Raw genomic sequence first — 25,343 nt, 5'->3', positions numbered from 1 at the left:
TTAATATTCCCTGTAGTAGAAACATCTGTTGGTTTGGCATAATTTAGAAGTAGGTTTAAAATTCACACTTATTACAAATCTGCAGTTGTCTGACTATTATATTATTATTTAATGAAATAAATGTAAAAATGAACTTTTTGCCTGGAAATAAAATAAACATTTATCTGCGTTTCCCACTCCAGTCAACAGGTGGCGATGGGCGTCTTTCAGGCGATGCGCGTCTTTCCGGCGACGCGATCAGCATGACGTATAATCCAGTGGACGGGACTCTTCTTCAACAACATCTAGTCAGGCACCTCGGTAGCTTCCTAGCCGATACATTCAAGCTGTTCAGACTGCTTCGGTGTATATTTTCCTCTGTATTTTAAGCATAATTCTGTCAAATAACTAGTTTCCCCATTTAATATCATATTTCCGATTAGTCAGGTAACGGTAGCTGGCTTGATAAATTAGCATATCACTAGGCTAGTCGCTAACTAGCTAGGTTAGCTGGCTAACATCACCGACCATGGTGTCACTAAACTACCCCCCTTCTGTTAAAGAAGAGGAGGTCTGCTGGACGGAGAAAGAAGCTCTGGGGCTGAACATTGTCGTGAAAGAGGAGAAGGAAGAAGAGGATGATGTCACAGTAAAACAAGAAGTAGAGGGTGAGGCTGTTACTGTGAAAGAAGAAGAGAAAGACGTTTCAGTGAAAGAAGAGGAAGACGCGTTCAGAGTGAAAGATGATGAGGATGTTACAGTAAAAGGAGAGGAGGATGCAGTTTTTGGAGTCAAAGAGGAGGAAGGGGAGATGACTGTCACATTGAAAGAGGAGAATGAAGAACATGAGGAGCAGACAGGTGATCTGATTAAAACCAGTAAGTACTGTCTTAAAAACAGGAGCACAAACTATTGTTGAACTGGTGCGTGTTTTAAAGCAGCATTCTGCTGAATGTTTATGCTTGAATATGTTATTATTTAATGTAGGAATTGATAACTACACTGTAAGATGTGTATACCACCAAAGAGCGGGTCACCAACAAAACCTTAACAATGGATTAGCAAATTCACAACTTTAATGTCACTCAGAATTGACAAACAAGATATAAATGACACGGGATGTATGTTCCTATAGTAACCCGTGGGGGTGATGTGTGTTGCTATAGCAACCAGTGGGGGGTGATGTGTGTTGCTATAGTAAACCGTGGGGGTTGATGTGTGTTGCTATAGTAACCTGTGTGTGGGGGGGGGGGGGTTTGATGTGTGTTGCTATAGTAACCTGTGGGGGGGGTGATGTGTGTTGCTATAGTAACCCTTGGGGGGTGATGTGTGTTGCTATAGTAACCAGTGGGGGGTGATGTGTGTTGCTATAGCAAACCGTGGGGGTTGATGTGTGTTGCTGTAGTAACCCTTGGGGGGGTGATGTGTGTTGCTATAGTAACCAGTGGGGGGTGATGTGTGTTGCTATAGTAAACCGTGGGGGTTGATGTGTGTTGCTATAGTAACCTGTGGGGGGGGGGGGGGGGTGATGTGTGTTGCTATAGTAACCCTTGGGGGGTGATGTGTGTTGCTATAGTAACCAGTGGGGGTGATGTGTGTTGCTATAGTAAACCGTGGGGGTTGATGTGTGTTGCTATAGTAACCCTTGGGGGGTGATGTGTGTTGCTATAGTAGCCTGTGGGGGTGATGTGTGTTGCTATAGTAACCCTTGGGGGGTGATGTGTGTTGCTATTGTCACCCGTGGGGGGTGATGTGTGTTGCTATTGTCACCCGTGGGGGGTGATGTGTGTTGCTATAGTAACCCTTGGGGGGTGATGTGTGTTGCTATAGTAACCCTTGGGGGGTGATGTGTGTTGCTATAGTAACCCTTGGGGGGTGATGTGTGTTGCTATTGTCACCTGTGGGGGGTGATGTGTGTTGCTATAGTAACCCTTGGGGGTGATGTGTGTTGCTATAGTAACCTGTGTGGGGGGGGGGGTGATGTGTGTTGCTATAGTAACCCTTGGGGGGTGATGTGTGTTGCTATAGTAACCAGTGGGGGGTGATGTGTGTTGCTATAGTAAACCGTGGGGGTTGATGTGTGTTGCTATAGTAACCCCTGGGGGGTGATGTGTGTTGCTATAGTAGCCTGTGGGGGTGATGTGTGTTGCTATAGTAACCCTTGGGGGGTGATGTGTGTTGCTATTGTCACCCGTGGGGGGTGATGTGTGTTGCTATAGTAACCCTTGGGGGGTGATGTGTGTTGCTATTGTCACCTGTGTGGGGGAGTGAACACCCAGACAATGGACATCTTTGAAAACAAAACCAGGAAGCGACTTCATCGTTACCCAGAAATTATTTGATGTTGAGATTAAAAACTTCTGCATTGGCCCTTTAATGTAAAATACATACGGCTTCTTTCAATTAAAATAGTCAACAAGAAACAAAAATAATATTAACTACGACTACATACACCCGTCTAGCTAGCTGACCACCGATTTTCATTGCAATTCATGTAAGTTAAGTTAGGTTTTGGTTAAGTTAGGTTTTAGTTAAGTTGGTTATGAGAGATTTCAAAAGAGTAATATGTACACATTTTGTGCGACATTCTGTATATTGTAAAATTAGACTGCGTGACACATTTAATTTAATATCCGACTTTTAACCTCTGAAATATAGCTAACAGTTGGCTAATGTTGCTAGTTTAACGTAGTTGCTAAATGTTGATATAACTGCTTAGTAACCAAAAAGGAAAGAGATTGCAAGTGCTAGATAATACATATCACGAAAACAGCTGAATGTTGTCAAGCTATAGATAGATAGAGCTCAGTCTATAAACATGACATTATCTATTATTATAGAGCTCTGCTCAGCCTATAAACATGACATTATCTATTATTATAGAGCTCTGCTCAGCCTATAAACATGACATTATCTATTATTATAGAGCTCTGCTCAGCCTATAAACATGACATTATCTATTATTATAGAGCTCTGATCAGCCTAAAACATCACATTATCTATTATTATAGAGCTCTCATTATGACATCAAGACATTCCCTGAGAAATTAGATTTGGAGCTCTACGTCATTTGTTTTTAAATCTCACCGTCACCAAGTTTATTTTTAATTATGTAATGTTGTGAAAACTGACCTCAGGTTATTGAGGGATCTAGTCTAGATTAAACTTCATAGGAAGACAATTTTATTTAATGCAGGTGTCATTCAGGTCTCTCTGTTTAACTAAATAATCTGTTTGTCTTTGGCAGGAGAGAGACCAGACTCTGACAGCGGGAAGAGTTCCTCAGAGGAAACAGACCTGGAGACGCCTAACCAACACCACTGCTCCCACTGTGGAAAGAGTTTTAGGTGGTTTGGGAGCCTGGAAATGCATGAGAGAATACATACAGGAGAAAAGCCCTACCACTGTTCCCACTGTGGAAAGAATTTTACTCAGTTCGGGGCCCTGGTTGGGCATGAGAGAACACACACAGGAGAGAAGCCTTATCACTGCTCCCACTGTGGTAAGAGTTTTAGGTGGTTATGGGTCCTGAAAAAGCATGAGAGAATACACACTGGAGAGAAGCCTTATCATTGTTCTCACTGTGGAAACAGTTTTAGGTGGTTAGTGAGCCTGAAAACGCATGAGAGAATACACACAGGAGAAAATACTTTCCATTGTTCCCAGTGTGAAAAGAGTTTTAGGTGGTCAGGGAGTCTAAAAAAGCATGAGAGAAAACACACAGGTGAAAAGCCTTTCCAACATACTAATACACAGGAGGAGAAGATATACCACTGCTCTCATTGTGAAAAGACATTTTCCCAGTCAGAGGACTTGAAAACACATGAGAGAATAGAGAGACTGTGTTCTGACTTGTGTTTTTGACTGAGAATTTGTGTTTTTGTTTGGACTGTCAGACTTGAGTTTACTTTTTGTGATGTTAATTAATCAATTAATCCATTGTTTGAAAGGATTAAAAATAAATTGAAAACATCAAAAAAACGTTCTGTATACCACTACAATCTACAACGCCATGTAAAAACAAGATGACATGGAGGTTAAATAAAGTGTGCTTTATCAATGGAACATATTGTGACCCGTCCACTTTGGGGCGCTGTAGAGTCATAATATCCATAACAACTACAGGTCAATCAGGGAAATGGCTCCAATCGTTTATCCACCATTCATTTTTTCCATAGGGCTGTGTTTTGTTTAGGCTCACCCTGGTGTGATGTTTTGGTAACCATGTAAATAACCATGTAAATCTCTCTAGGACAAGGTGACTGAGGGCACACCGTGTGTTGTGAATGTATTGTAATGTTTTTAATATTGTATAACTGCCTTTATTTTGCTGGACCCCAGGAAGAGTAGCTGCTGCCTTGGCAGGAACTAATGGGGATCCTTTATTCACAGATTCGAAAATGACAATTAGCATCAAAGTAGACGACATGCAAGACTTCAAATAATAATAAACTTCTTCCATTATGTATGATGGAGGCCACTAAGACTACAAATCCCTGCAGTTCCACGGATTCAGACTACACATAATAATAATAATAACAAACTTCTTCCATTAAGTATGATGGAGGCCACTAAGACTACAAATCCCTGCAGTTCCACGGATTCAGACTACAAATAATAATAATAACAAACTTCTTCCATTAAGTATGATGGAGGTCACTGTGTTCTTGGGGACCTTCAATGCTGCAGAAATGTTTTGGTACCCTTCTCCAGATCTGTGCCTTGCCACAATCCTGTCTCAGAGCTCTATGGACAATTCCTTTGACCCCGTGGCTTGGTTACCTGTGGGACTTTATATAGACAGCCTTTCCAAATCGTGTCCAATCAATTGAATTTACCACAGGTGGACTCCAAACAAGTTGTAGAAAAATCTCACGGGTGATCAATGGAATTAGGATGCATCTGAGCTTAATTTCGAGTCTCACAGTAAAGGGTCTGAATACTGTAAATAAATGTGCAACAATGTCTAAAAACCTATTTTGTTTTTTTCATTATGGGATTTTGTGATGTCATTATGGGGTATTGTGTGTAGATTGATGAGGGAAAAAATCTGTAATGTAACAAAATGTGGAAAAAGTGAAGGGGTCTGAATACATTACGAATGCGCTGTATACCCCTGGCAGAGTTTTCTACCCCTGGTAGAGTTGTATACCGTTGCCAGTTTTGTACACAGTCATGTGACACATGGTCTAGAAAAATCCAATCTTAGGAGAGAACATGGGAGGCACTATATCTGCAGGTGTTTATCTGGTCAAAACCACCGATATAGGTGCCCCTCCACCCTTTGGTGGGATGGATCATGTCTACAGAGAAACCTAGATTCAAATACTTAGATGTGTGTGTATTGGGTATATGTTGTGAAATGGTTAGATATTACTTGTTAGATATTACTGCACTGTCAGAGCTTGAAACACAAGCATTTCGCTACACCCGCAATAATATCTGCTAAACATGTGTATGTGACCAATAAAATGTGATTTGATTTTGATTTGAAATAAATGTCCTATTTATCAAAGGTGCTTTTGCCTTGGGTCAAAATGACTCCAAAGGTTTTGAATTATTTAAAAGTCCATATTGATACAGAAACACATTTACTAACAAGTTGATTGACAAAGTAGTGAAAAATTGAATAGAATTGATAAACCACATTTTGGCTATGATAAAAGATATGCCTCTGGGGTCAAAATGATCCATGTCAGAATTATGCTTCAATGCAAATATGTAGTGGGTGAAAAGTTTGTTTTAATTTCTCACTCATTAAAATGTGTACTGGGTGTAATATGGTTTTAAATTCTCACTCATTAAACACGAATCGATCAACACATGCTTCTCTTTGAACGACTTAATATAATATTAAACGTTTATGAAATAAATGAAAAATAAACGTTTGGTTCTTCAACTGCGTTGCCCACTCCAGTCAGCAGATGGCGATGTGCATATTTTAGGTTCAGGCGACGCTGCCAGTGTGACGAATAATCTAGTGGACGGTACGCTCCCTCAACAACAACAGCTAGTCAGTCACCTCGGTAGCTTTCTAGCAAACATAGCTACAACATTCATGCTCTTTACACTGTTTTGGTGTATATTAGTCGCTGTGTATTAAACACACTTCTGTCGTATGTACTTGTTGGCCCATTTAAATATATATTTACGTTGTTTGTCAGCTAGCTGGTTTGCTAAGTTAGCTTAGAACTAGACTAGTCGCTAATGCTAACTAGCTAACATCTCCGACCATGAGTTCATTAAGCTACTCTCCTCCTGATAAAGAAGAGGCGGTCTGCTGGACGGAGAAAGAAGCTCTGGTGAAAGAGGAGGAGGAAGAGAATGATGTTACAATACAAAAACAAGTAGAGGGTGAGGCTGTTACCGTGAAAGAAGAACAGAAAGACGTTTCAGTGAAAGAAGAGGAAGACGCGTTCAGAGTGAAAGAGGAGAAGGATGTTACAGTAAAAGAAGAGGATGATTCAGTTTCTGGAGTGAAAGAGGAGGGGGAGATGACTGTCACATTGGAGGAAGAAGAGGAGGTTGGATATCTGTTTAACACCAGTAAGTACCGTCTCTGCAATCATTGAACCAATATGCAGTAAAGGGGTTCTACACTTTAATGTTGTTCTGTAGGAATGGCTGAAGCTACACTAACGTGGAGAACATCAAGAGTGGACCATCAACAAAACGTTAACAATTGATGAAATGCATCCAATGACAATGCCTGAAATACTGTATTCATCAATATCTCCTATTAGATTAGCCCAATATGTAGTCTTAAAGGGGCAATCAGCAGTTGTTACATCCATTTTGGGACTTATACATTCATGATATGTACCCACCTGTTTCTTGAAGAATTCACTAATAAATGCCCCATGAACTTAGTTCAACTGTTGTACCCCATCAGAACCCAAAATATAAGCTTTTTTTTACTCCAATGTTTGTCAGATAATATAAACAAACACCGTATATACTCAAAACATGGTTAATACTAGAATGTTGATATCATGGATGGTTGCATTTCTCCAGCCCCATCCCTCAGCTTTTTACCGAAACAGGCAGGGAGTTTTCTTTGTTATTGTTTCTACTGCTTATTGTTGCCCCCGTTACTCCTCAAGGTCCAAGGACTGTATGTTATTTTCAGTGATAGACTGGCTCTAGCAGCTAAAATATTTAAATATTCCATCTAAATGAATCAGTTCTCAATTGCGATACATTTCTACAAACTTAAATCGCTGTACTTTCATATCACATCAACATAATTTCACACAATACTTTCATATCACATCAAAATATTTTCTAATACTTTCATATCACATCAAAATTATATCAAATTCTTTCACATCAAAATGATTTTATGTGGTTTTAAAGCTTCTGAACCTGGTGCTTGGTAAATGCTGCCATGAGATGGCAATGTTTCAAATAGATCTAGCTTGTGTATCACTATCACTTGCTATCACCAGAAATACTTTCAGAAATGAGGATGTTGGAAACTCCTTTCAATTTGTATTAACAGCTTAAAGAAAATAACATTGGCATGAATTACCCTCTGTGAACAAGAAGCACAACATTACAAATATTTTCAAAGATGTGAGATAATTAACTTGTTCTCTGTAATATCGAGTAGCTTTGCAATCATAACATTACGTACTTTCAAGAAAAATAGGCATGTTTCTTGACTCATACCCTGACTTTGAAAAGGGATTTTCGTGAGAATTAGTTTAGAAACATTTTCTGGAATAGTTTTTATTAGAAAACGTTTTTGTAAACTTGCCTGCCTATTGGATTTGGAATGCACTGTACTGTTCATCTCTGAAACTCACTGAGATAATTCCTTTGATACAGCAGTAGCAATACAGGGATAGAACATCTACAGAAAAGACAGAAATGCTTATGTGGGAGGTGTTGCTGTATACAGTGCATTTGGAAAGTATTCCAAATTGCCTTTCTCCACATTTTGTTACTTTAAAGCCTTATTCTAAATTTGATTAAATTCTTATGGCTTGGGGGCAGTATTTTGACGTCTGGTGCGCGCCCTTTGTTGTTTTTCCTTATTATTGAATACTCTATTGTCCGTTTGAAATATTATCAAATTATTTAGACAACCGACATCCTGAGGATGAATTATAAACATTGTTTGACATGTTTAAACAAACTTTACCAGTACAATTAGGATGTATTAGTCTGCCTGTTTTGACCCCCTTTGAGCTTGTGCATTACTGAACACAACGCGCCAACAAAATAGAGTTTTAGGGAGATAATGAGGGACTTTATTGAACAAAACAAACATGTATTGTGTAGCTGGGACTCTTGTGTCTGCAACCAGATGAAGATCTTCAAAGGTAAGTTATTAATTTTATCGCTATTACTGACTTTCGTGACTCCTCTATTTGGTTGGAAAATGTTTGTATGCTTTTGTAAGCGAGACGCTGTCCTCAGATAAGCGCATGGTATGCTTTCACCATAAAGCCTCTTTGAAATCTGACAAAGATGCTGGATTAACAAGAAGTTAATCTTTAAACCAATGTATAACATGTGTATTTTTGTGAATGTTTATTATGACTATTTCTGTGTTTTGAATTTGGCGCTCTGCAATTACACTGGATGTTGTCGAGGTGGTTTGCTAGCGGAACACCTGCGCCAGAAAGGTTAAACCTGGAGGTTCAGATTAAAAATCCTAACGTTTTCAGACTAAGCTGTTTTGGCTCTGGGAGTGTATAGTCTACAGGTGAACATGTCATGGAAAGTAATAGAAAATTCAAGTATAGAAAGACTGCCTACTGAAGGAGGGTGAAGATTGAAGCAAAGCCCAAACAGGGACTTGAACCCTGGACCCTCAGATTAAAAGCCTGATGCTCTTCTGACTGAACTATCCAAGCTCTAAATTAGCTTATTTTCATACACCTAACCTGCCGGGCAGAGGCACGGTCTGACGAGGGGGCATTGTCAGATGGTACATTTCCCCAGAGAACCAGGCCTCCATTCCAAATGATACAATCAACGAAATCTGAACTAGGCAACCCTTCAAAAAAGCAATTTATCCCAGACCTTGTGGTGCATCGGTTGCACGGCTGACTCCACATCAGAAGGTTGCGTGTTCAAATCACGTTGTGGTCAGGGTTCTTATGTGTGCAATAGCTGCCTTTACAAAGCGAAGTCAATGAATCAGCACAAGTACCAATGTGGCTTTACAGTACAAATCTTGCATAAAAACGACCAAACCAATGCTGCTTTAGATGACAATTGTTTCTCACAAAAGCCTGGCTCACTGCAAATTCCTAAATCAGATGATGCTGTGTGATTGACAGACTTAAATCAGTCTTCGAACAGGGAGTTTAAATTAGTTTAAAAAAACTTTAATTTAGCTAATTTATTTGGCACATCTGCATTTGTGGAGTTTGTCCCATCCTTCTCTGCAGATCCTCTCTAGCTCTGTCAAGTTGGATGGGGAACATCACTGCACAGCTATTTTTCAAGTCTCTCCAGAGATGTTAGATCGGGCTCAAGTCCGGGCTCTGGCTGGGCCACTCAAGGTCATTCAGAGACTTGTCCTGAAGCCACTCCTGTGTTGTCTTGGTTGTATGCTTAAGGTCGTTGTCCTGTTGGACGGTGAACCTTTGCCCCAGTCTGAGGTCCTGAGCACTCTGGAGCAGGTCTTTCATCAAGGATCTCTCTGCACTTAGCTCTGTTAATATTTCCCTCGATCCTGACTAGTCTCCCAGTCCCTGCTGCTGAAAAAGATCCCCACAGCATGATGCTACCACGACCATGCTCCACCGTAGGGATGGTGCCAGGTTTCCTCCAGACATGACTCTTGGCATTCAGGCCAATCTTGTTTCTCATGGTCTGAGAGTCCTTGAGGTGCATTTTGGCAAACTCCGAGCAGGCTGTCATGTGCCTTTTACTGAGGAGTGGTTTCCACCTGACCACTCTATCATCAAGGTCTGATTGGTGGAGTGCTGCAGGGATGGTTGTCCTTCTGGAAAGTTCTTCCATCTCCACAGAGGAACTTTGGAGCTCTTAGTTGCTTTAAACTTCTTCCATTTAAGAATGTTGGAGGCCACTGTGTTCTTGGGGACCTTCAATGCTGCAGACATTTTTGGCACCCTTCCCCATATTTGTGCCTTGACACAATCTTGTCTTGGAGCTCTACGGACAATTCGTTCGACCTCATGGCTTGGTTTTTGCTCTAACATGCACTGTCAACTGTGGGACCTTATATAGACAGGTGTGTGCCTTCCAAATCATGTCCAATCAATTAAATTTACCACAGGTGGACTCCACTCAAGTTGTAGATACATCTCAAGGATGATTAATGGAAACAGGATTCACCTGAAGTCTCAAAGGGTCTGAATACTTATGTAAACAAGGTATTTGTGTTTCATTTTTAATAAATGAGCAAACATTTCTAAAAACCTGTTTTCATTTTTGTCTATTTTGTGTAGATTAATGAGGATTTATTTTCATTGTAATAATTATTAGAATAAGACTACCAAAACAAAATGTGGAAAAAGGGAAGTTGTCTGAACTGTGTGATTCGAGTCTGTAGTGACGCCGCAAGCTCTGAGTTGCAGTGCCTTTGACCGCTGCACCACTCGGCAGACCCAAAGTCATGTTCTAGTGCTGTCGCCAACTAAAACATATCTTGGTCAACCAAGAGTCGTCTGTTCATTCTACCAAACGGATTGGGTAAAATGTTATAACGTGTATTTTTTCATATATAGACACACACCATGTGTTTAATAAAATCAACTATCTAAATGAAAATTATACAAATCTAAAGGTCATTTTTTATTGTAAACATAAATAAAGCAAATAAAAACATTGCAGCCTGCAGTTAAATATTAAAAATAAATGTCCTTTATAAATCACATTATTGGATGCACTTGGCCTGTCTACAACCAACTTGAAACATTGTATCAACTATCAACTGGGTCATCCAAAACTAGCAATAGCAAGCTTGCAACACTGTATAAAATATTCTGGGCCCTCAAGATTCCCACTCTAGTGAATTTGTACTGACACAGCTCTAGGCTATTTGTGCAAAGAATAAAAAGTCATCAGGGATTTTATGACATTTCCACTGGATCAGAGAATTTCATTTTCCCTTTCAATGCTGAGTGGTTATCGAGAGTTGTAAATATATTTTAAATACTTTGAGCAACTATTGTCATTCATAATTGATTCTAATAAGACTTTGTTTACTTGCTGTTTGAGGTGAAGAAAAAATTACTTTGAGAAATCCTAAATAATTTCAGTTTGCTAAATCCAATGGTTCTAACTGAGAGTTACCTTAACTTTATTGACAACACCCCAATGGATACTGTCATTAATGCGATTCTTCAATAATTAAACATCATTCTTAATACTGTTGCTGTTTAGTTACAGTCACATGTTCAACTATCATCAGCTGATCCAGGAAATCATTTTCTGAATGACAGTCACATGACAAACATCACGACATGCAAACATCACGACAGTTATGCCGTGCTCCACGTTGGATCCAACATCCCTAACAAATGAATGTTTATAATTTGTTATTGTCTGCTTGATTTACAGTAGGGTTTGGACACTTGGCTCATAATGTGTAGAGAACTGTTCCTTGATGGATAGGCTATTGTACAACACACAGAGCTATTTTCTTATTCAGGACATTTAGAATGACAACACATTACAGAGTAGCCTAGTGGGATTATTCACAAAATTATCAGGTTATGAAATGTCATGACAAAGACATTTTATTGTCCATGTTTCACCTGAACTATTAAATGATTTATAGTCCTAGGTCTTTGTTGTTGTTAGGTGAAGTTATGGGTCCTACAGTAGGTCTATGTTATTGTTAGGTGAAGTTATGGGCCCAACAGTAGGTCTATGTTGTTGTTAGGTGAAGTTATGGGTCCTACAGTAGGTCTATGTTATTGTTAGGTGAAGTTATGGGTCCTACAGTAGGTCTATGTTATAGTTAGGTGAGTGTAACAGGGTTATATTGGTGATTCCACTTGCCACTTTATTGTTAAGCCAATGGGTTTTTGGTTTGAGTTTGTCTTGCCTTCACCTACTCAACATGGCATCTTATTGGCTGGTTTGCGTAGCTTGCTTACGAGGGGGGATGTTCCAGTTAGAATCGTCCCAGTGAACAAGCACCAAACCAGCGTGCGTGAGTGCAGAGTTGGATGGTGAGACGTGCATTGCATGATGTGCAATTTTGTGTCGTTCTTATCAGAATAAAGCTACATGACTGGTGCTACATGTTGGAGTTCCGTGTCGATGACTGATTGTACACGCAAGACGAGTACTGTTACATGAAGTTATGGGTCCTACAGTAGGTCTATGTTGTTGTTAGGTAACGTCATACTGTAATATTCAGAATACATTGTGAAAACTAAAATCTTCGCTCACCATTTTGGCTCCATGCAGATATACTTAATCGATAACTAGTGGTTTCCTCATTAGCAGATATACTACATCCATAACTAGTGGTTTCCTCATTAGCAGATATACTACATCCATAACTAGTGGTTTCCTCATTACCAGATATACTACGTCCATAACTAGTGGTTTCCTCATTACCAGATATACTACATCCATAACTAGTGGTTTCCTCATTACCAGATATACTACATCCATAACTAGTGGTTTCCTCATTACCAGATATACTACATCCATAACTAGTGGTTTCCTCATTACCAGATATACTACATCCATAACTAGTGGTTTCCTCATTACCAGATATACTACATCCATAACTAGTGGTTTCCTCATTACCAGATATACTACATCCATAACTAGTGGTTTCCTCATTACCAGATATACTACATCCATAACTATCGGTTTACTCATTAGCAGGGAGGAGTTTCTACAACCAAATTGTTTGTGCATTGCCCTCGTGCCGCAATTGTTAGCAAACACAGAAAGGGGCCTGTATTGGAGACCAAATGCGCCTGGCACACTGCTTAGGGATTCAGCAACTGTAATGACTTATTTCTAGCCTACAATCATCAATGTTATTATTAATGTGTAAACAAGACAAAATATGACTATTGTTGCTCACTTGACTGTCTTAAGACAATTGCCAAATGATTTTAGCATTCATTACAGACGACAATTGTTATACAAAATCATGGTTATGCTCTGGGCATCACCTTTTTCTAGTGGATTTTTGCTGTTGTGGGCCTTTAACCATTTGTCTGACTTTTTTGTTTACACAGGAGAGAGACGGGACTATCGTGGATCCTCTGGGGAGCCTCAACAACCTCATGATGCTGACGAGGCAGAGAAGAGTTCCTCCAGATCAGAACACCTCAAGAAACACCAGCAGAGACCCACAGGGAAGAGAACTCACCGTTGCTCTGACTGTGGGAAGAGATTCACCTCCTCAGCAGACCTCAAAAGACATCAGAGAATCCATACAGGAGAGAAACCTTATAGCTGTGCTCAATGTGGGAAGAGATTCACCACCTCATCAGGCATTAAAATTCACCAGAGAATCCACACAGGAGAGAAACCTTATAGCTGTGCTCAATGTGGGAAGAGATTCACCACTGCATCAGGCATTAAAATTCACCAGAGAATCCACACAGGAGAGAAACCTTTTAGTTGCTCTGACTGTGGAAAGAGTTTTGGTACTTCAGGATGTTTAAAATCACACCAGAGAACACACACAGGAGATAAACCTTATAGCTGTGATAAATGTGGGAATAGTTTTACTAAAGCTGGCAGTCTTACTAAACATCAGAGAACACACACAGGAGAGAAACCTTTTAGCTGCCCTGACTGTGGAAAGAGTTTTGGTACTTCAGGATGTTTAAAATCACACCAGAGAACACACACAGGAGATAAACCTTATAGCTGTACTCGATGTGGGAAGAGTTTTACTCAGTCAACCAGCCTGATATCACACCAAAGAACACACACAGGAGAAAAACCTTATAGCTGTACTCAATGTGGGAAGAGTTTTACTCAGTCAGGTGGCCTAAAATCACACAAGAGAACACACACAGAAGAGACCGCTTATGACTGTACTCAATGTGGGAAGAATTTTGTATCAATTGGCTATCTGAAGAGGCACCAGAGAACACACACAGGAGATAAATATTTTTGCTGTGATCAATGTGAGAAGAGTTTTGGTACATCTGGCTATCTTAAGATACACCAGAGAACACACAGGAGAGAAATCTTATAGCTGTGATCGATGTGGATACTCTGATAAACGATCTGATAAAACATTAGAAAATACATACATGAAGGAGTTGTTTGCTGATATCAATTAAATAATGTCACAATGTAGAATGTTTATACATTGTAGTAGGAGTATTTTAATAATGTCACAATGTAGAATGTTTATACATTGTAGTAGGAGTATTTTAATGATGTCACAATGTAGAACCCTAAACGTTTGTCCCCTGTTCTATTGATTTGGACACGTTAAAACTGTGTTTTGACATTGGGCTATCCAACCCTAGCAAAATGTAATTGAAAAGATGTTGAAAAGAAGACTATGCCCGACGTCCAGTACATGTTTGGTTTTAGTTGAGAAGATTTCGTTTTTTCAACGTACCTGCAGCCTAAACACATGGACGCAGTATAATAAATGGGTCTATAATCAATTTTATTATTAATCCTACATCACTCCAGTATTTATTTACAACATCCAAGTGCTAATTGTCTTTATTCCACTACTGAAGAAGCATGACTCAAATAACCTTATATTTCAAACATTCAGCCTGACAAAAGATACATGTTTTATTATTCCATGCCTCACCACTGTTAATTATTGCCAATACATATTAACAAAGGGATGTACATTTGGTATTTATATTTCATACTTACATTAGTAATCATATTTATTTAAGCAACCAACTGACAATTTTTGGGTACAATTACAGTTGAAGTCGGAAGTTTACATACACTTCGGTTGGAGTTATTAAAAGTAGTTTTTCAACCACTCCACAAATTTCTTGTTAACAACCTATAGTTTTGGCAAGTCGGCTAGGACATCTACTTTGTGCATGACACGTAATTTTTCCAACTATTGTTTACAGACAGATTTTTAGGGTTGTATCTGGTGGGTTCCTTGATAATTTGTGTGAGATTGAGGGCATCTAGGTTTAATTTTTGGTCACTTATGAACATTTGAAAATCTTGGCCATGTTCTGTTATAATCTCCACCCGGCACAGCCAGAAGAGGACTGGCCACCCCACATAGCCTGGTTCCTCTCTAGGTTTCTTCCTAGGTTTTGGCCTTTCTAGGGAGTTTTTCCTAGCCACCGTGCTTCTACACCTGCATTGCTTGCTGTTTGGGGTTTTAGGCTGGGTTTCTGTACTGCAATTTGAGATATCAGTTGATGTACAAAGGGCTATATAAATACATTTGATTTGATTTAAAGTAATTGAAGCCATCAGATTGTTGATTCAGCAGACAGTTGCTGTTGAAGTGAGAAAGGCAGGGATGTTCTCAATACGAATGGACACAGCACAGGATTTAACATCCAAAGACCAGTGTGCAGAAGTTCTGCGATATGTCACTGATGTTGTCCACAAGAGACTCATTGCGGTCATTGACAGTGAGTCATCGATTGGACAGTACTTTGTGGACCTTGTGAAACAGACCCTTGAGAAGATGGACATAGATATCAAACAGTGTGTTGGTAATGCAACAGCTCTATGCTGGCTTCTCCATCTCGTTATTGGGAAGATGTTTCATCTGAGCTGGTCCAGGTTCTATTTAAGAGTGTCTGGCCCAGTGCTCCAGTTGTCTTGATAGATGTGGAGAGTCAACACCTTTTAGTTGCTCCACCTTTTTGGTTTGCTTCCTGTCTTTAAGTTTGGTGTGGGTTTTTCTTTTGTTTGAATGTTCATTGGTCTTCCAGTTTAGTTTTTCAGTTATTCTGTTTTTTTTATCCTCTTATGTTTGTGTATTAAATATTTGTTTATTTTAGTTTTTTTAATGTTTTTTCCTGTGAAACCATTGTGTTGCATTCATGTCTGAAATGTGCTGTATAAATAAAGCTTGATTTGATTTGAACATATTGCAAAACAAATTAACCCAATGACTGACAATCAACAGACTTAATAATTTATTTAACCTTTAACTAGGCAAGTCAGTTAACATCAGTCAACTGACTCTCTTCAAACCAATTAACAAATATGTCCCAAAGCAACACATATCTTGGTCCATCTTAGTGTAAATTCAGTATGTCTTCCACTATGGTTTGTCATTTTAGTATCACTTTTCAACCAACCCAGTGCATTTGTTGAACCTGAAATTTTTTGAAATCAACAATATGTTGATTGATATGTTGATGTTGACAACAATAAGGACTGCCCCTGCAACACAGAAATAAATATATTTAGTCATATTATATAAAACACTCAAATTAATGGATATGGAGCATCTATGGCCTCAGTTTCACCTGGCACCTAAATGTGATTCCTGTCATCCGCTCATTCTAAGCTCCATTAGGTTCAGATCTAACAGGATGGGCCTTTGACATAGTCTGGACACAGTCAGGCCACCAAATATGCATCAGCAATGTAAAGAGATGTGGAGAAAAGTAAATTCTACACAAATTACCTTCATAATATCAAAGAACAAATGTGTGTGCCTGAGGGGAAATTAACTTTCATACAGCCAAAAGGGATGAGAAATTACACCAATATCAGACAATTTGCACTAATGTAAATAAACATGGATGATGGAACATATTACCTTTTGCTTAAGTGATGAACCGTTAAGGCGACATAAATATTTACCATCTAAACCATGTGTGACCTCTCACCTCTCTGGCTGTAGAAGTGATCTTCCTAACCAGTCCCCCAACAGCTCTCTGACTGAGCTTCACCCTCACTGGGTCTTCAGAGGAGAGGAAGGCTGAGGAGGGATGGAAGGATGAATGGATCAGTCAAAGTGTAGAGCTGCTGTCTGACAAAATCACTATTTTAGTAGTTCATTCAAGTAATTAAGGCTTTATGACTGCTGAATACCAACTATCAATCACTTAGATCATGTATTTTCAGGTAGAGATACATCCTTGGGACTTCCCTAGCCCGTTGAAGGTGACATTTAAAAGGGTTAAGGTAGGGTTTAGGGTAGGAATGTCCCAAGGATCCCGGATAGCATTGACCATTGTGGATTCTTCTGTCTCTTTTACATAGCAGGTGATGGGTTCTGACTTCTGAACTTGAAAATATGAAATATCCTTATTATGTGAAATTGAATGAAACAATAATGTATGTTGATGCTAATATGATGTACAATATTCCATGACGTTTCTATATGATAACAATAGCCTAATGTATATAATATGCCATGTACTATTTTTTAACCGTTTCACTAATTCATTTTAATGAACTTAATCATTATGATTCAACATCAGTTCACCGTCTCACCTCATACTGTATTGGAGCAGCAGCAGCTGACATTATCGTTGATGCTGATAATCATGTTTTGAATCTGAGAGTAAATAGAGCCGACTACAACTCTAAAAATGAAGAGTTCAACTGGAGTTAATCTCAGATCCCCTAAGAACCGTGGGGTTCTTGGTCAATGAAAAACAGCCCCAAAAGGTTATTCAAAGAACTTGTTAGAAGGTGGGTTCATCGAGGAACCTCCGTTGTTGCTGGACTTCTTCCAGGAACTTCGCAATTACAACTGAAAACGATGGTGACAAGTTTGGATGCGACAACAAGTTAAAAAGGTTAAGTTGGGTTGATGTTTGGCTCTGAGTATGTCTCGAAATAATTTATATATAATAATATAACATACTAATAATGAATAACGAAGACAATGATGGTTTTCTGTGAATATCTTCCATAACGTTACTATAGCTAATTACCGTAAATATTAGAAAGCCGGGTTTGACCGTCGGCGTTGTATGAGCTACAGTACAGTACCGTTATCTAGCTAGATAACGTTATGTCCTAACTAGCACAACTAGGTTTGGATTATTTCCCTGAACTATATTCTTTCCCATATGTTGTATATCGTTTCCATAAAGCCAACATGGCTTTACACTCATTAACGTAAGTTTCCAATCTAGAGCAGTTCTCACTTTTGTGATAATTAACTAGTTAACGTTAACTAACTAACTAACTAACAAAGGACGGTGACCTGTCCAGGCGAGATGTTACAACGAACTGAATCGTCAATGGAGGCCTTCCTCTTTATATAGCCTGCTACAGCATGCAATACTATTAACTCACAAGGGGGCATAACGTTACATGTACAATACTATCCCATTTTGGAAACGTTACATGTACAATACTATCCTGTTTTGGAAATGTTACATGTTCGCCCCCTTGTGGAGGGAAATTAATATCTTAGATGGTAGTTGCAGATGGGATTCAAATGATGGTATTAATACAGTGTCTCGACTACCTCCTTTGTATAAATGCCCTTCAGAATCCAAACACAGTATTGCCACGCAGCAAAATGTTGCGTATAATCTTTCAAATCAACCTGATAAAATATTGAACGATTTGTGTACAAATATATCTTGAAATGTGATATTAGGCCTGTATGGCAGTACTGTTACTGTATGGCAGTACTGTATTGGCTAATGCTTTCGCCAATATGTTCTTCTATTTTACATTCAATTGTATGTCGATGCCATTTATCTTTCAATATTTATTGAATATATATATATATATATATTTAAATGCTTGTAAGACTATTCTTTGACACATTTTCTCTTCCTTTGAAATTCTTATAGGACAGAACATGGACACAATGCAATTTGGATCAAGAAGAAGTTTCAGATCTGTTGTAGGACAGCTGCATTTGAAGTGTACATTAAACCTACATAGCAGTCAATATAAACTGAAATCTATTAGCATACAAATGTGTGCAAATTATCTTTTCAGATCTTCTCAGAAATGAACCAAGTCCAGGGAATGGATATGAGAGTGAAATCCCGCTGACCTATGATGGGGGGAAACATCCCCATGGGACTTGGGGCTCTGCTACGACTGTATTTGTATTTTCCCTTAAATTTCCCTTAAATTTCCCTTAAATTTCCCTTAAATTTCAGAAAAACACTTCTGTTGTTAAATTACTGTGTTCTGGGGATAAGAGAAGTCGGGTGAAGTTACCAGGGCCTGTCATAAAGATGACAAACTTCCTAACATAACTAAGTGGCTATGAAATACACACTAAAGCTGAAAAATCTGGATTCAGCATCAAGTCTACAATGTTGTTAGTTTACCTATGATTCATTTTTAATGTATGTTGGTTTATTGTACATCATTTTTATTTTTTTGAAATGTCATGAAAAGCACTATACAAAGTAAATGTGTTTGGTCATTTTATTTGTAAATATTAATTCACCTTTGTGGTGCCACTAAATAAACAATGAATTATTTAAATCAATATGGTCAATATTGTTATTTTTAAAATATGTTTTTGTAATGGAGGGTGGACAGGGAGTTTTAAAAAAATGAACCACAAAAGGTTCTTAGTGGATCCATGATAAGGGGTTCTTCAAATAACTTTTAGGGGTTCCCCCAGTTTCAATTTGAATAAGCCCTACAGGACACTCCAGGAACCTATACTTTTTAGTGTGTATATTGATCAAAGTCACCTTGTCCGAGAGACATTTACACAGCCCAATTTGGGATGACTATTTTGGGGCGAAATAGCGGCCACAACAGACAGACCTGATATCGCCAATAATTCGACGTCCTTGGTCGTTACGTGCTGAGTGGTTATGACCAAAGTTATTCTATTTAGCTACACTTAGTACATTTTTACACGTCAATAAATGTTTGATGCAACATAGCCCATTTTCAAAGGGAGTCGTTGGTTTTTAGGGGCAGTTGCTTTTTAGCTTTTTGTCTGAAAGTATTTTCTCAACTGCGATACCAACTCCAGTCAGCAGATGGCGATGTGCGTCTTTCAGGTGATTCTGCCACTGACGTATAATCTTGCGCACGGAACGCTTCTTCAATATTAACAGCTAGTCAGCCACCTTGGTTCACTAACTTTATGGAAAAAGGTTCATTCAAAAAATATAGTGTAACCAATGTGAAGTGGCTAGCTAGTTAGCGGGGTGCGCGCTAACAGTGTTTCAATCGGTGACGTCACTCGCTCTGAGACCTTGAAGCTGCTCTGCAAAGGTCGCGGCTTTTGTGGAGCGATGGGTAACGATGCCTCGAGGGTGGCTGTTGTCGATGTGTGCAGTGGGTCTATGGTTCGAGCCCAGGTAGGGGTGAGGAGAGGGACAGAAGCTATGCTGTTACAATAGCAACTCCTCTCATACTGGGAACGAGCACAAACAAAACTAATCTCCAATACGGAAAAACATGCAGTCCAAATAAACTGTGATCCATGGCAACTCACTGGCTAAACGCAAAACACAAAACTTTTTGACTGCCCACCCTTGAGACAATCAGCAACCAAGTTGTCCTTAGCACGGACATGTTTGATATCAAGAGGAAACTCCTGCAATATCCGTAGTAACTTTCAACCTCACTGCGGAGCTTCTCTCTCTTATCAGGGTTCCCTCGATAGGCATGTTGTTGGATCGGGGCCCAGTCCCCAATGTCATGCTCTAGTACATTTGGGTTGGCACATCTGAGAATGAACTCTGATATTCTAAAAGCAGGTCAACAATGTCAATATAAATTGTACCAAAAATGTGTCAGTTGGTTTCATAAATAATTATCATTACTAAATGTTACATGAAATGTAATATATGGAATATTTGATTGCATAGTGTTATTTTCAACTGCTTTTCAATTACATTTTGCTAGGTGGGATAGCCCAATGTCAAAACACAGTTTTAACGTGTCCAAATCAATAACCAATATGCAGAAACAGTTTGGGATAAATTGAAAACCTAGCACATGTTATGTTTATTTACACACAAACATCTGCCACAATAATCGTATTACTTGTATTTTTTTAAACAAGCTCCTTATAAACTGCACAAGCACCAAAAACACTGTTGTTTTGACAAGTAGCAATAAATGACATATCGATTAGGGGGGAAATCAGGTTGTACGTACTGTTGAAACTAACACAACTAAAAAAACACATGGAAATGGGAGATATAATTTACCTCACTGGTTACAGGACAACCTGCAGAAGACAGTCAGATACATTTTGGAGTGATGCATTTAAATTTAGGGGTCGCTAAACAAACGAACACAACACTTATTTGTCATAACTCATCGCAAAAATCATTTGTGCGAGAGGAGAGAGATGAGGTTGCACATCCTGTTAAAACTAACAGCTCAAAACCCACACGGAATCTGGGAATAATATGTACATCACTGGTTAGAGGAGAATTTGTAAAAAACAGATTGCTACATTTTGATTCAAGTGGGTCGCCAACACATCTCTTTTTTTGTTAGTCACTTTTTGTTAAATCACATAAATAGTAACTCATTTCAGAGCCTGGATTTTCCCGTGAGGCTAATATCCCTATCAAGTTGAAATCAATAGAACAGGGGTCAAATGATTACGGGTCGACATTGTGACATTAAAATACTCCTAGTACAATGTTTAAACATTCTACATTGTGACATTAATTCATTGATATCATGAAACAACTACTTCATGTATGTATTTTCTGATGTTTGATCAGAGGTATTTTATCAGATTATCTCTGGTAACACTGACCACAGCTGGGGATTTCTCTCCTGTATGTGTTATATGGTGTGTAGTCCGCTTGCTAGACGTAGTAAAACTCTTCCCACATTGAGCACAGCTATAAGGTTTCTCTCCTGTGTGTGTTCTATGGTGTGATATCAGGCTGGGTGACTGAGTCAAACTCTTCCCACATTGAATACAGCTAAAATATTTCTGTCCTGTGTGGATTGTCTGATGAATTTTAATGCCTGATGAGGTAAATCTCTTCCCACAATCAGAGCAGTGGTGAGATCTCTTCCCTGTGGGTCTCTGCTGGTCTTTCTTGAGGTGTTCTGTTGTGGAGAGACTCTTCTCTGCCTCGTCAGCATCATGATGTTGTTGAAGCTCCCCCGAGGATCTACGATAGTCATGTCTCTCTCCTGCATGAACAACAAAGTCAGACAGATGTTTAAAGGCCCACAACAGCAGAAATCCACTGTAAAAGTTCAAATGAGCAAGAGAAGTCATATTTTTGCCAGACGACTTTTGGTCTCCAATATAGGACAATTTCGGTGTTTACTAAAATTGCGGCACGAGGGCAATGCACACTCAATTTGGTTGTAGAAACTCCTGCCTGCTAATGAGGAAACCGCTAGTTATGGATGTAGTATATCTGCCTGGAGCAAAAATGGTAAGCAAAGTTTTTAGTTTTTCGCAATGTATTCTGAATGTGAATGGGGGTAAACTCAGGGGAGTAACCTCCATTTCCAGGTTGTTTATGAGTGCATTTCACACTACTTTGGATTATAATTGTAAGGCTCGTTTGAATGTCCTGCTTAATATGATGTTTGAGATTTTTGTCACAAATCAACTGCTTTATACTTTTTAAAAAACACTTCAACCAGTAAAATGCTCTTTGGCTAGCTTATCCATCAGCCTGACAATGAGGGATTGTACACTAAGTGTTTGCCAAATTGGCACAAAACTTCACCTAACAACAACATAGACCTACTGTAGGACCCATAACTTCACCTAACATAGACCTACTGTAGCATATAGAAGTAGGACTTATCTACCTGGCCGGAGTGCAAATAGGCCTAGAAATGTGCCTACTTGGGGATGTCTGATAGTATTTCTGATCGTCTTAACGCACCACCACTAATGAGTTGTGGAGCTTCTCAAAGCAAAATTATCTTCACCTCAAACAGCATGTATACAATGTCTAATCAAAATCAATTGCAAATGAGAATAGTTCCTTAAAGTATTTGAAAAACATTTCCAGCTCTCGCCCTTTCGATAACCACTCAGCACGAAAGGGACAAATGTAATGCGCTGATCCATTGGAAATGTCATAAAATACCTGATTACTTCTTATCCCTTTTACAAATAGCCAACAACTGTGTCGGTCCCAAACTCACTGGCGCGGGAAACCGAGAGCCCAGAAGTTTGTTGTAGACAGGCCATGTGATTTACAGGATATTTGCAATGTTTTTATTTGTAGGATATTTTTTACATAGTTAGCAATAAAAGTTAGTATAAATTTCATTTAGATTTAGATAGAATGTAGATTAATCACAGACAATGATTCTGAGATACTTTATCAATGGAATTGAACTGTTCCATGAAAATGAGAATATTAAAATCATAACTGGCATGCAGATCAGTATAAATGGTAAGATGCTTGTGTAGCCTATTACCAGCAACGTCAGAATTTATGAAGGCCAGCAGGACGAGGTGGTTCAGGAAGAGTTCTCTCTCTTCTGGTTGGGCATATTGATGTAATGGCATGAAAATACATTGGCAGAATATTATATGGTGACTTATCAACAGCCCTAATAACTTGACCCCCACAGGAAATCTTCACTGGCCATTCTAGAATATACAATATAGCCTAGAAACCTGGTTAAACTATCATTATGACCTCATGCATGGCCAGTCCTTGTATTCATAGTGTAGTGAATTCAGGGGGTAGCCCTGAGCTGAAGTCAAACTTGGGTCCAGCGACTGTCATGCCAACACCTTACAACTGTTACGCCAAGATGTCTGAACTTCTTCACGAGGTCGCTAGGTGTTGGGTTACGTTTTTCTACAATAGCTTTCTCTATGAATTTGAAGGAAAAAAAAGAAGCTTATTTTGGGTTCTGATGGGTTACAACAGTTGAACTAAGCTCATGAGGCATGTGTTATATTCTTCAAGAATCAATGGCTATAAATAAATAATTTAAAAGTCACAATATGGATGTAGCAATTGCAGATTTCCGCTTTAACACCAAATATCAGCTCAACAACTGCAGAGTTTGTGCCTCTGTTTTTAAGACAGTACTTACTAGTGTTAATCAGAGAACGGTTTCTCAAAACCATCTTACGGTTAAATTCATCGTTAGAACCATTGGATGCCTTAAGATGCGTTTGGGAAACCGGGACCAGGTATCCAGTTTCCTCCTCTTCTTCCTCCTCCTCCTTTTTCGATGTAACAGTCATCTCTCCCTCCTCCTCTCTTTTTACTGTAACATCCTCCTCCTCTTTCACTCTGAACGCGTCTTCCTCTTCTTTCACAGTAACGGCCTCACCCTCTACTTCTTGTTTCAGTGTGATATCCTCCTCTTCTTGGGCAGAAGAGTAGCTTAGTGATCGCATGGTCTGGGATGTTAGCTGGCTAGGCTAATGCTAACTTAACCAGCCCGCTAGCTGACTAATAACAACACCGTAAATATGAAATTAAATCGGATAACTAACTCGACGACAGAAGTGGGTTTAAAACACAGTGGCTAATATACACTAATGCGTCTAAAGAGCTATATTGGTTCGGTTATTTTGTCTAGCAAGCGACCGAGGTGACTGACTTAACTCTTGCTGCTGTTAAAAGAAGCGTTTCGTCCACTAGATAATACGTCACACCAGCAGCATTGCTTTAAAGTCGCAGACCTCCATCTGCTGACTGGAGTGGGTAACGCAGTTGAGTAAAATGTATATTTTATCTTCAGACAACAAGTTAAAGTGTAGGTGAGCATTTTACTCACCAGTGTAACAATACAGTGTGGTTAAAGACTTAGTAAGCTAGTTGTAGTCACGCTATGGTTACCTATAAGTACAAACAGTTATGTTTTTGCGTTATTACATATTTATTAACTTATTTAGGGAAATCTTCTAACTACCCACAATGCACTATTTCCCAAGGTCATATGGATGATCTACTCTGTGCTACTAAGTTTGTATGCCAGTATTCTGCCCTTGAGTTGCGTTCCCATACAAAACTAGACAGATAGCTAACAACTAAGTCTTCAATAAAACTCCCAAGAGAACATGATCTTGGATTGACTGCCTCACCACAGATCTCTGTACACTTTGAGGTGACAGATAGAAGAGCATCGTCACCTTGCTCCCCGCCATGCTCTGTCTCTGCTGTAGCGGTGTCTGTATTTGAAGGGGCTGGGCCTGGATGCAGAGCAGCAAGATGTCTGTCACTGTCGCACTCAGAGCACTTGATTGAAACCTTACAGTCTTTAGCTCTGTGCTGAGTTGACCCACAACATCGGAAACAAATGACATTGTCTTTGAGATATGATTTGCGCTCATCTAGAGTTTTGTATCTAAACCCACAACACTTTATAAGAGGTTCCTGATGAATCTCAAGAAGAACAAGAATGGTGGGAATGCTTCCCGATAGTCCTTCTTATATTTGGATCCCTGTGCTATCCATTTTTCTTGTAAACTGAATGGAAGTTTCTCTACAATAGGGTTTACCCCCCGAGATGTGTCCAGATAAGCGAGGCCTGGAAGGTACCCTTCTACTTTAGCGCACTCCAGTTCG

The 25,343-nt window shown here is 39.2% G+C and overlaps 3 protein-coding genes across 4 annotated transcripts in view; 2 read left to right on the top strand and 1 right to left on the bottom strand.

Annotated features, from left to right (window-relative positions):
• Positions 1-251: 251 nt before the first annotated feature.
• LOC118938442 (uncharacterized) lies at positions 252-5,478 on the top strand. Of its 2 annotated transcripts, XM_090196077.1 has the most exons (3): positions 270-857; positions 3,227-3,326; positions 3,663-5,478. In XM_090196077.1, the coding sequence occupies exons 1-3, from the start codon at positions 509-511 to the stop codon at positions 3,841-3,843; spliced, it is 630 nt and encodes a 209-aa protein (XP_090052203.1). In that variant the 5' UTR covers positions 270-508; the 3' UTR covers positions 3,844-5,478. The 2 variants fall into 2 exon arrangements, with proteins under 2 accessions (XP_036798304.2, XP_090052203.1); XM_036942409.2 differs by having other exon boundaries at positions 252-857; positions 3,227-5,478.
• A 468-nt stretch (positions 5,479-5,946) lies between these two features.
• The window catches only part of LOC110487369 (uncharacterized), an 84,541-nt gene continuing 65,144 nt past the window's right edge, over positions 5,947-25,343 (top strand). Inside the window, exons 1-2 of the mRNA XM_021559309.3 lie at positions 5,947-6,525; positions 13,173-15,988. Of these exons, the coding sequence (XP_021414984.3) occupies positions 6,213-6,525; positions 13,173-14,146 (1,287 nt within the window). The 5' untranslated portion in view covers positions 5,947-6,212 and the 3' untranslated portion in view covers positions 14,147-15,988. Of the gene's footprint in view, positions 6,526-13,172 lie in introns of the transcript that reaches the window.
• On the bottom strand, positions 21,320-24,417 carry LOC118938445 (uncharacterized). Its single transcript, XM_036942414.2, has 2 exons — positions 23,860-24,417; positions 21,320-21,972 (listed from the first exon to the last, which is right to left on the bottom strand). Exons 1-2 carry the CDS (start codon positions 24,167-24,169, stop codon positions 21,545-21,547), a joined length of 738 nt encoding a protein of 245 aa, XP_036798309.2. The 5' UTR covers positions 24,170-24,417; the 3' UTR covers positions 21,320-21,544.

The sequence above is a fragment of the Oncorhynchus mykiss genome, chromosome 13 (assembly GCF_057628025.1).
Source record: "Oncorhynchus mykiss isolate SJ-2025 chromosome 13, ASM5762802v1, whole genome shotgun sequence".
Lineage (NCBI taxonomy): Eukaryota > Metazoa > Chordata > Actinopteri > Salmoniformes > Salmonidae > Oncorhynchus > Oncorhynchus mykiss.
This window is presented reverse-complemented; position numbering and strand designations above follow the sequence as displayed.

What these genes read in the sequence shown, in the direction of transcription:
- LOC118938442 (XM_036942409.2), top strand. Translation starts at nt 509, where the DNA reads ATGGTGTCACTAAACTACCCCCCTTCTGTTAAAGAAGAGGAGGTCTGC. An exon ending in AGGTGATCTGATTAAAACCA is followed by an intron (nt 858 to 3,226) that starts GTAAGTACTGTC and finishes TGTCTTTGGCAG; the next exon opens with GAGAGAGACCAGACTCTGAC.
- LOC118938445 (XM_036942414.2), bottom strand. Translation starts at nt 24,169, where the DNA reads ATGCGATCACTAAGCTACTCTTCTGCCCAAGAAGAGGAGGATATCACA. An exon ending in CCGTTCTCTGATTAACACTA is followed by an intron (nt 21,973 to 23,859) that starts GTAAGTACTGTC and finishes TTGTTCATGCAG; the next exon opens with GAGAGAGACATGACTATCGT.